Raw genomic sequence first — 12,090 nt, 5'->3', positions numbered from 1 at the left:
TTTAAAACAACAGTATGAAGGTAAATGAAGTGTGAAAATGTATTGTATTTTACCTTGCAGTCTCATATTTAATTCAGGACAGAGAGGAAAAAATCAATGCAATGTAATGAGGTGTAATCAGACAAAGGGTAACATGAGGCTGCTGCAGCGTTTGCACTGTTGTGAAGATTTAGCTCAGCAGTGATGAAACTCATGGAAAAGTTTCTGAGAACAGGGAAAATGGGTTCCTTTAATTACCTTGTCCTACTAACTTACCCAGCTTGGTAACTCACAGATATCTGATATTCCTTGACTGTGCAGGCAAGTCAGGGACACTCAGTTCACGCTGACAATTGCATGAAAGAGACACTGAGAGGTTAACAAGCTCTTTCTGGAGTGTCCAAGCTAGAAACCATGATCAGACAGGAGTTTTCCCAATACAGTCAAACTGATTGAGCAGATTGCTTTTCTGCCTTCCCATAACAATAACCATAAAGTTTCAATGTTACACCTTGATCTATTTTTATTTGAGACCACAGGCCAGCACAAAGAAGTGCAGTTTGGATTCAAGCTGCCAGACCATAACCTCAAAGCAAATCGAGACTTCTGGTGAACAGAGGTCTTCTTTTGCTTCCAGGAGAGCCCTACTGGGAACTAGTGAGTGGGAGGTGCTCCCCATGGAAGTAGTACATGGTTGGAGCTAGATACCTCTGTGTGGGTTACTTATCATGACTGATTACATATCTGGTTGCTTAATAAAGTAGTACTTTTTCCTCCTTTTCCCCTTTTTTCCTGGTAGCAGAGTTAATGACATCCCATTGCACGTCAAAGTAAGAAAAATACATCGTCACGCGTGTTAATAATTTTATGGAAAGAACACACCATTGTTTCAAAATCTATCCCCAGATCAGCAGTTACCAGCCTAGTGGCCATGATCCACAAAAGGGTCGCAGCAGTTATCAGTGGGTCATGACCTCAAAAGAAATTTGGTTTCATCCTATAGTAACACCTGGTATTTTGTGTTGCACAATATAATGCATTTGTAAGTGGGGTCATAACTGGAAAAAATGAGAACTGCTGTTCTAGATGTTATCAAATCCTCTAACACAAAGTTGCATTGCAACAAGCTAGTGCAGTCTATTACATGGTTTTCCAAATACATTATGAAAAAGGAGAGGAGGAAACAGAGTAACAGAATGAGGTAGTAATATCTTCAGCATAATTTGTATAAATGATGGATGAATTTTGACAACTGGGGAGTCTGAATGGTGCAGCATCCATATTCAGATTTAACTAATCTCTCCTTGAATGTATCTAAATTGGGCGATCTCAGAGAAACAGTTATCAAATTACCAATAGCACCAAACAGTATCTAACAAAAACTGCTTCGAGACTTTTATAACTTCTACATTACATCCTACCAAAAGCCAGAAAATTAAAAATTCCAGTATACTAAATGAACATTTTGGTCCTTTTATATGTTTTGTTTTAATTTATTTAATGCTGGAGATGAACTTTTCATGTAGTACCTCTCTTTTCTGAATTACACCATGCCTGCCCTCCTGAAGCACAAATAAAATCAGTGCAAAAAAACTTAATTCAGAAGTAAACCACCAGCCCCATTGTATAAACCAGACCAAATTATTGTTTCTTTCCAGTGATGGCTCGTACACTGTGATGATCAGAAGTGGAGCTACAATGATCATAGACCCAGACTAGTACTTTTGCTCATACTGGGTGACACGAGAAGGGAAATCAGGGCATGATTAAAGAGATGAGGTGAAGACAAGGTGTGAGGAAAAAGTTGTGTTTGTGTGCTCACCATCAGCAGGTTTGAACTCTAAGAGCGTTGCTTCTTCAGATCCATCTTCGCTGCTCTCCTTGATGCTCTCCACTTCGCACCAGAAGTCCTCCATGGAGGTGCTGTCCATGGAGGCCTGTGAGTTGGAGCGACCGAATGCAGGAGGAGGTGCCGACTCGTTGGAAAGCATTCTGTTAATTCTTCGACAACGAGGAAGAGACTTTCTGAAAAGACATAGCGATGAAAATAAAAATATCTTTCTATCATGCTAACTTGTACCATGCAGACGGAGGACACAGCTTCAACTCTGACTGTACCATGGAGTGGGGAACAAGATGCTGGAGGCAAATACACAGTTTTGGTGGTCTTCATGATCTCTTGCTCATAACAGTTATGGCTGGAAATATATTTTGCATCTAATAATTTATCTCTTTAATGTCCTTTAGTGTTTTATACCACAGAGAGGGACAACTTCTATTTCTAACACTGATATCCATCTAATGAAACACTGGAAAAGTATTTTGACTTCTTTGTGCCTCAGTTTCTCTTTCTACACCTTCCTCTTTTGCTTACTAACCGAAATGTTTCAGTATAAACTTCTTTGCGGAAAAATAATCAGACTTGGGAACACTGAAATATTTTGCAAATTTATCTTGGCTCCAGAAAAGAATTAAAAACTTGAAATATTTTGCTTCAGAAGAACAATTACTTTTTATTTGAAAACCCTTTAAAAAATAATTCATTTTTCTTAAAATAAAAGAAATCTTAAGAAAATTTGTCTTTGAAATGAAATACTGTGTTTTAGGCCAAACAGAAGGTTTTGATCACAGGTTCAAAAAAAATTATGATTCACTAAAAAACAAATTTCAAGTTACAATTTAATACAGTGATTGAATCAAAACAAAGAAGTTTGTTCCTTACTCCTTTGTTCTTGTCTTTTCCCACTATAAATTCTTGCAGCTGAAGACAGTTATACAAGTTTATTCAAGTTCTTATAAAACACCCACCATGAAAGTCTTGTCTGGCTTTGCTCTTTTGCATTATTATGGGTAAGCAGCTTTTGTAAGTGTAATTACAGTAGTTACAGTAAACAGTAATAATAACCACAACAATATTTGTAGAAAGGAGTCAGGAGGTAATGTAATTATGGCAGAGAGCTAGACTACAGGAATTAATGGAAAATTTTGTCATAAGGTCTTCTGGCCTTCACTTATCTGAATTAATTCAAATGCAGTTTCCCTTTCTCTTCCTTTTCTTTGTAGCATCATCCTGCCAACAGGCCTTTGTTTAAAACCACAGGCATCACTTTTACTCCACTAAAAAAAAAAAGATACTTCCTTTTCAGTATTTCCCTCCTTGTCAAAGTTTTTGTAATGGATGTATAAACAGTATATTATTTAATAAACCTGACTGGATGTGCTTCTCCCACTCTGCTCCGCTACCTCTGAGATGTCTTCTGGCTGCTTCCCTGAGGCTCCTGGAGCCTCCTTGCTTCATCTGGGTGGTCCCAGACAACCCCTTCTGGGTTAGGTCTGAGCCCCAGGTTGGGGAGCTGTGGTGGAAACAATAAGGCACAACAAATCCAGCTGTGGACAATATCAGTGCTTTAAAAAGACACAGCTCAGGCCTTTGCCTCTTTTTGAACACAGCGAGGGGTAATACAGATGATTTGGCTGCCAAACCTACCCGTGTGTTCTTGGTCAGCTGCTAGGAAGCAAGGTTTTCTAATAGGTAACAATATTTCAGCAGAAGAAAATGTGATGTGGTGCTGTGGAGACACATGTCCTCCAGGAAGAAAAATGCTGTCTTCAGTGTTTCTATCCTTTTTTTCCTCATAAAAAATGATTGTTTGCCTTTAAATCCAGTGCTGAAACTGTTACTGTTTTAATTAGAACAAGCCACAGTCACCAAATCTGAGAAGAATTTGTGACAAAACTGTGGTTAAAGCTATCTGAGTGCTTTCCACGTAGCTCTCCCTCTGGGGAGATGTGTTTCAGCTGGCTTTTGTTTGCAAAGCCTCAGATGGCTGAGGTACCTGATAAATCATAATTACTGGAATTGTGTTGGCCTCTGTTGTTTTATGTATTCACCTATTTCTCTTCCCAGCATCGGCAAGGAAAAAAAAAAAAAAAAAGAGCAAGTCTGACAGGACTTAAATATCATGAGTTAATACTGTACCAAGTGTCCCCGGGCAGAAGTTTTCATCAGCAGGAGCAGAACCCCTGAGAAGCAGCCAGAAAACCTCATCTCTCCGGCTGGGAGCTGGCGGGGACAGGGAAAACTGTTCCCGCAGGCCAATTGCTTACTGCTGCAAAAAGCTGTGCTCTTTTGATTGAAAGGTGATAGTGAACACAAGGAAAAAGGCAAAACTTCCTGACACTCTAATGGCGTTTGGGGCCCCTTCACCCTGGGCACTGTAGAAGCAGAGAGATGCCAAGGCCTGGTGTCAGGCATGCAGTGGGTGCCCATCCTCCTGCCACAGCCTGTCCCTCACCAGCCTTCTCTTTATCGCAGGGATCTGTCTGAGATCCCCATGCTGTTGCTCACTCTGCAATTCATATCCCTGCTTAGTATAAAGCTTTGTGAAAAATAAGTCTCTACATCTAGTATATAGCACAGCCCAGAGCTCCCACACAGCAATCGTAGGAAGGAATGCTCTTGACAGTCCGGAATCAAACACGTGCTGGGATGAGAAGAGGACTTTTTCCCTGATAGCGTCACCAGCTCCCATCATTTAGTCATGGTCAGGGAATTTAAATATTTTCTGCCCTCCCAATGTGAATCTTGACCATGACCCTCATGCCCTTCATGCACCACATCAGACTGATCCTTGGGCTTTGGCTCCATCAGCACTTCAGCTAGCTCAAACCAAGGCTTTTTATTTCACCATATTAGGAAGAAAGAGATTTAGCGGGTTGTTTCTTTTCTCCCCACAGCGAGTATGCTATTTTGTAATATTACCATACCAAAAAGCTAAATGCAAAACAGACCACGTAGCATGGCAACAACTGCTGTGACAACCAGCTTTACCAAATACGTCTAAGGTTCCTGGGTAATTAATGTGCATTTACAACAATATTAACAGTACGGAGCTTGTTTGAAAAAAGCAGCTGAACAGTCTCCTGAGAACCTCATATGAGGTTTATTATCTCATCTCAGATTAAATCAAACTGTGTGAAATTCCTGTAATAAGAAAGGTTAGGCAGAGGTGCTTTATCCTTATTGGTAAACAGCTGAAGGTTGCTTCCAGGTGGTCTGGTATGAACCTTCTGCAACTATTCTGAGCCTGCCTATTAAAAGCTCACATGTTTGAAAAGACCTCCAGCTGCTGTTTTGACCCATATACCTGTGGCTTTTGTCCTGGAGGAAGTGGTCTTGCTTTTATGTGATAATGCCTGTTGTCTCCATTTCCTCCAGTCAAAGCTGCTCAAAACAGTTTCAGGAAAAAAAAAAAAATCCTGCTGAGGAAGTAAAGCATATTCTTCACTGCTTTTAATTCATTCTTGAAGAACACTGAATGAGCACTGACTCAGCAAGCTGCCTGTCTGTCTCAGAAATAGCTCAACAAGTCCAGTCTGCCTGTCATCTGTGAACTCTCCTAGCAGAAAACCTGTGTTCCTGATACCTTTTTTACCCTCAAGGTTTTCTAGCTTGTTTGCTCTTTTTCTCAGTGTCTGCAGAGAAGTTTACAAGAATAAAATATTTTCACTGAGTCTAATCTTTTGTTCTTACAGAAAATTTGAAACCCAATCTTGTTAGTTAAGTAGTAATCACGAAGATCATGCTCAGTTTCATTTGTTCCTTCACACACACGGGTGGTGGTGAGCTAATCTGAAAGGCTGACTAAATGAAACACAGGAGGAATCTGAGATCCTGGCTTCCTAGATGGAAAATTCTGGGAGAGAAGGATGAACCTTAAAGCACCGAGCAATAATTGCAGTGACTCCACTGAACAAGTTGAAATTGTTTTCAGGGTGGAATTAAAAAAAAAAAAAAAGTAATACAGACACAAATCCAAACCATTAAAAAACAAAGGAAAAAGAAAGAAGGGAAAAGTATACTACAACATGCAATATTATCAAAGAACACCTCTATTACTATTGGTCACAGAAGAAAGGGTTAAAGAGTGCCAGTAAGGAGAAATAAGATACCACATAGAAAGCTTTCTGTGGGAAGAGTTTTGCAAAGAAGCGGGATGTTTCCATGGGGCACTAGGAGGCTGATTCAACTGTGTTTGACTCTGGTTTTGCCCTGGTGTATGTTTATAATGCTGATGAAATGCAATAGCAAACCAGGCCTACTAAACCTATATTTTATATTCTGTATATCGTGCAGAAGTGTGCTGTTCAGGGTCTGACAGCACACATCAGTTTTAGGATAGCCAAGCCAAATTCAGTTCTTATTCTGTCCCCAAAGTGAAGGTTTGTCAAATCACACAAAGAACTGGTTCAGTGACACTTAATGATTGCTTGGTCTGACTAATGATAAAGCCAAGCTTGTGTTTTCAGTTTAATTAAGTAATGGTGGTAAAGAATCCATAAAACAAATGGGAGCAATAAAGCTATCTTGTAGTTACAACTAGCATTTAATCCTTGTTTAAGGAGATCATCTTACTTTCGTGGCTCATTATTCTTCATTTCATTCAGCGGGTCCTGAACCTGCTTCACAACAATTAAGTCACATTTATAGAAATGGGGAAGATGAAGGAAGCAAATTCTCTTAGTCATTTTAGGAGTAAGATCCACCTTATCATATTGCAATCATTCTATCAGTATAGCTACTTAATCCAGTGAAGTTAGTAGTGCCTGAAAAATACAACAGTGGCAGAGTACCGTGTTGTTTCCTGTACCCAGATCTTTTTATCCTTCAGTTTATCATAATGATTCACCAACTTCTGACAAAAAACAGTTACCCTTTCTCTGCTCTGCTCTTCCAAAGTGTAAAAAAAGGGGATGATAACTTGAACTGATAAGGAAAAAAATTATTCCTCTTTATCAAGAATTGCATTTTTCTCTGTTCTGAAATGTTAGGAATCAGTCGTGTGCCAATATGTTTTGTTTTTTTTTTTTTAATGTGTACAAATTCCAGGCAAAGGAAGAGTCCAGCAATTGGAAATAACATTTCTGTGCACAGTTCATGGCATAGTTCACTCTTGCCCCTAATCTCTCATCTTCTGTTTCCTTCCTGGTGACACTGTTCCAGCACTATTTGCTATCTGCTTGTTTCCTTCTCTCCATGTTTGGTGTCTTCAGTTCACAGAAAGGGGTATATCTCAGACAATATCCCTCCAACTCCATCTGCACACTTCTGTTTCTGATCATCTTGTAGATGTTAGCAAGTTTTAGGCAGTGGATCCCAAAGTTTCCCCGTTCTTTCTCTAATGTCTAACATAGCAAATGTTTAACCTATCATGCTTATTGATTTCACAGAGGTGTCACCCTGCCTCCCTTGTGTTTGAGTGAGAAGCAGGATAGGATTGTATTTCATTAATAATTTTCTCATCCAGTTGACTAGCAGAACTCCAATATCATATGAATTTCATTGCTCTGTTATAAAGCTGGGCTTGAAAATTAGCTGTTATCACCTTACTGTGTCAGCTAGGCTTGAAAACACAGGAATTCGGTAATTTGCATGTCTTTGGATTCTACAAAACATTCCACAAAACATGTTTCTGTCAACTTTTAATTTTATGTCTAATGATGTTTTTCTGTCTCCACAAACATTTTTTGGACCAAAAAGACTTGTTTAATGAGTTTTAAGATTTAAAGACTTGTAAGATTTAAAAGAATTAAAATAATTTAATTTATTTATAACTTGTTTGCAATTCATCAAGGTACTAACAGGAGCTAGGAGATTCAGCTGCAGAGCTTGCACACCAGCATTACCTGCCAGCATTTAAAAATGCATTTCACCTTGGGTTCTTCAGCTCTCTCTTACGCAACCTTTCCGTAAGTGGTATGGAAGTCCCCTGTCTGTAACAAGGGCCACATTGTGACCGTTCCGTGGCTGAGTATGGAGATTGCAGAAGAATCTCTCTCTGTTTGTGCGTTTCAATGTGAAGACTCTCACAATCAGACCCTTTGAGCTAGGGGAGTGCAGGGAATATAATCTCTAGGTATTGCCTGCTGGCAACGATGACCTTTGGGGACATGACCCAGACCTCTCCTCCATGCTGGCAGTCACATCAGTTCAGTGCTGGCCCAGTGCAAAAGAGAAAGTGCACTGCATGGCTTCAGTGTGTCTGTCAACATCTGAAAGGGACTCTATTTTGTCTTCGTTCTCCTAACAAGGCTGTTCCTAAAGGGCACCAGGGATTCCCAAATGATTAACACTAACAAGAGTATGTTCTGTTAACCATTTTTTTGGAAAGTGAATTGGAAAAGAATTCTTTTCATATGCATAAAGAGGAAGCAGGATAAGCTAGTTTTGAATGATGAAGACTTAAGGACATGGGCAGATCATGGCATAATATGCTAGATGTAATTTTCAATGGGTGTGGGCAAGATAAGAAGCATCCGAATATGGCCTACAGCAGGCAAAATCTGGTTGTGAACAGCCAATTTAAACATCATAAACATTTCCAATACATTTTTATCGTTAGAAATGACAAATTCTTTTGTTCTGTTGCTGCTTGCTGAAGTACAATTGCTTTTATGTGAAACAAATCCATGTATCTAGGGAAGACCAAAGTTTTTCAGGAAGAAACATAGGCATGTGGGCCATGTACTGTGGGTTTAGGAAATCCTATTTTTCCAGGAAACGTTTGATCTATTGTGCGTGTACAGTACAAATGATTTGTGTCTGAGCACTGAACCTACTGGATGTGACAGTTCATTGTACATATGCTTCAGGGCTGATGAAGGCCTCCAGGAGTATTGGGCTCTCTGTGCATGCACCATGCAATTTATCCACTCATGTCGAGTAGATGCCTCCAAATCTGACACTCACCCAGAGAGCTTGCTAGGCAGGTGAGCACCCCAATATCCAAGGCAAACCCCTCAAATTCCACCTGGACTGAATTTGAAATCAAGGTGTATGGCTGACCTGGATTTACTGCTATAACATTACCAGTCCTTGGCCTGAATGACTTAGTTAAGCCACACAGTAAGCATGAGGCAGACACGTTTCATTCTGCAGCTTGGTGCAAGTAAATACCTGGTGTCTCTCTTATCCAAAATAGCAAGAAAAGATGAAGCAGAGTCACATGAATGAAAGGGAGAGGAGGAAGCACAAATGCATTAGATACTGTTTAAACTCTGGTACTGCATGAACTTTAATGCTGTTGACTGCATTCACTTGGTCCCTCCTCAGAGACCTATCTGTAATAGTAAGGAAGCTCTCACAAAAGGTAGTGGAAAAGCTGTATTTCTCTTCTGCGTCCTACTGCTCTGGCAGTGTCACTTCTAAGGTAAGCAACAGCCCTGTAAGTACTCCTGAGGGACAGCATCGTCTCAAGCCAACTGGAGTATGTCAGACCACTACGCATGCATGTGTATGCAACTACAGATACCAAGGAGTCTAGGATGAAGAGGATAATGTTCAGACTAATTCAGAATCTTCTCTCACAATAAAATTGATAAGCCTTTGTCAACAGCTCACACTTAGCCAGACTCATTCAGGATACAGTTAAAACTGAAGGAAATGCACAGGTTTGAGAGCTCCAATGAGGCTTAAATCATTCAACAAGCAAAGAAGCAAACCAAGTAAAACCCACAGATGATGCAAACTGGACAGTGTTAAAAGATTTTTGGCTCTAGAAGCACAAACTATATTTTCTAAAGAAAAAGAAATATTAAAATATACATCACACACAATAAAAAACTGAACATAAGGGGTCAAACTTTCTGCAGCTTTCAGTACAGCTTCTAACATTGCCAGCATTTTTGTGGCAATTGTGGAAGAAATAATATACCCTTATTTTTATTTTAGATCATTCTAAAGGTTCTATCCTTTCAACCAGCATGATTGTTATCATTAAGGAACTCACAATATTTGTAGGACTTTCTCACTCTGAAACACTTCAAAATACAAATTCAGTCATTTTGGTTGGATTAAGGTTGGATTAAGGCGTTGGAATGGGCTGCCCAGGGATGTGGTGGAGTCCCCATCCCTGGAGATGTTTAAGAGTCGGGTTGACATAGCGTTGAGTGATCTGGTGTAGTTGGGAACTGCCAATGTTAGGTTAATGGTTGGACTGGATGATCTTCAAGGTCTTTTCCAACCTAGATGATTTTGTGATTCTGTGAAGGTAACCATATAAAGAACGGGACCATACTATCTAGTGAAAGGTATCTGATGCAACTCCATTCATTCCAAGTTTAAGCTCCTGACATAATCAATGAAGGGAGTCAGATACTTCTCGAGAGTGAACATGGAAACTAAACAGGAGCTACAAGTCATGTAATATGACGTCTTTGAAGTTTTCTTTGTGCTTGGTTTTAAGTGAAGTCCAGCTATTACTTTCTCCCTTCATATAATTAATGCACCCTTTTAAGTAAATGTCACTGCTCCACCCATTAAATTTTTTTCAAACACTTCAAGACCTAAGCAAACAAGCAGTACTTATTTTCGTGAATTATTGGGATTTCCTTTAAATGTGTTTTAACGTATACGGAAGGCAATGGCTGAATGACAAAATATGAATATGTACGCTCTCTAATGTATTCATTTACATTTTAGTCATTAATGGTATCGCTCACCCTGCAACTCATGAGGAAACATTTTGAACAGCATGCTTAATATATTCACAGGACTGGACTGAAGTAATGTAAAGCAACACATTGAACTTTTAAAGCTAAGCAACACACAACTTTTAAAGCTATTTTATTGAAAAAATTACTTATGTGACAAAGATACTAAAATCTTTTGACAGAATGGGGAGCAACTTCACGTTGTCACTATAAAAATCCTCAATCACATTCTGAGATAGTAATAAACTGTTGCAACCTCACTGGCTTAATTTATCCCTTATGTTTAAATTCAGAACACCCTTCTTTGTGGTACTGCTAATGTTGAAGTTATTACAAATCACAAGAGTTTCATGAGCACATGTACTTCTCACCATTTTGATTTTTCTGGGCAGCTCTGGGCTGGCTGTCAGGCAATTCTGAACTCTCAGCTTGTATTTTCCATGGTGTATTGTACTTTGTGGCATACTGAATCAGTCAGAAGGAATGAAAAATTTGCTGGAAAATGCTGTAGCCAAATAAAAATCAAGATGTGTGCATATTTCAATTTTTTTCCACTAAAGCTCATTGGTAAAGATTGTATGAGTTACTTTGGAAAGAGTTCCAAATTTGCTAAATAGGCTGTTCTTTTGTTAATGAGACTGCTTAATAAAACAGTGTAGATAAAGAATATGCAATGAATAAAGCAATGTATATGAATCTTGGAGAATATCTCAAAGCACTATGTTCCTACTTTTGCCTGAAGCAAAATGGGTATGGATCAGCTGGAAACTGATGGAAAATACACCAATATGGAGGCTCTTGTCAATGTCCTGAACAGTCTGCAACTTCATTCTGGATTACATGAAGCAAGATGAGGCCTCATCTCTACCTCTATCTCCCTCTTCATCCCTCTGTCTACAGCCGTCCCTGAACCTTGCCTCTCTCCGTTCCTTTTCCGTTTTCCAGGAAGCAAGTGCTTCTGGGCTGGGTGAGAGCCTTGTGTAGAGGTGGAGCAAGCAGGGAAGCTGATACGGGCTCTCTGTGCAGAGAGGAGGTGAAATCTCTGTGGCACACGCTGGGCAAGGGATGGGGATTGAAGCTGATGGGTGTGTTCCCAAATGTTTCTCAACAGCATTTGACTGTCATATTTCCTTATCAGAAGCAGCCACACACCAACCCCTCTTTCCATTCAGTTCTAAATATTTATAAAAAGCTGAGTCAAAGCAACCAGGGCACTTCACATTCTAAAAAAAAAAATATTACTAAAAAATCCCAAACAGCTCGGCAATATTAACAGAAGTAAATCTTCTTGGCTCTGCCTCCTGTCTCTTCTGAGACAAGGAACAAGTAATTTCTTGCTAATTCACTCATCTTTTTGGTCAAAATTTTTATGACATTTCACTTGCTTTAAAATTAAATAGCAGTATATTATTTGGTAACCTCTCCATTCCATCAATAACTATACAAGCATAACTGCGTAAGCATAAAACTGAATTTAAAGCAAAACCTGGTAGAAGACTCCTACTGGAGTCTTCTAGAGAATTTTTATTTATAATGTAGGTACAGAAATGTGTTGGAAAGAACCTCTTGAGTTGCCAGATGAGTCTAGTAGCATCACCAGTACTATGAAAATTCATGGGG

General features: G+C 39.4%; 1 protein-coding gene across 1 annotated transcript in view; it reads right to left on the bottom strand.

Annotated features, from left to right (window-relative positions):
- The window catches only part of ARHGAP28 (Rho GTPase activating protein 28), a 51,077-nt gene that overhangs the window by 33,703 nt on the left and 5,284 nt on the right, over positions 1-12,090 (bottom strand). Inside the window, exon 2 of the mRNA XM_074899181.1 lies at positions 1,802-2,004. Coding sequence (XP_074755282.1) covers positions 1,802-1,970 — 169 coding nt within the window. The 5' untranslated portion in view covers positions 1,971-2,004. The remainder of the gene's footprint in view (positions 1-1,801; positions 2,005-12,090) is intronic.

This window comes from Athene noctua, chromosome 2 (genome assembly GCF_965140245.1).
Source record: "Athene noctua chromosome 2, bAthNoc1.hap1.1, whole genome shotgun sequence".
In the NCBI taxonomy this organism is placed as follows: domain Eukaryota; kingdom Metazoa; phylum Chordata; class Aves; order Strigiformes; family Strigidae; genus Athene; species Athene noctua.
Note: the sequence above shows the minus strand (reverse complement) of the source record. Positions and strands in the feature narration are given on the sequence as shown.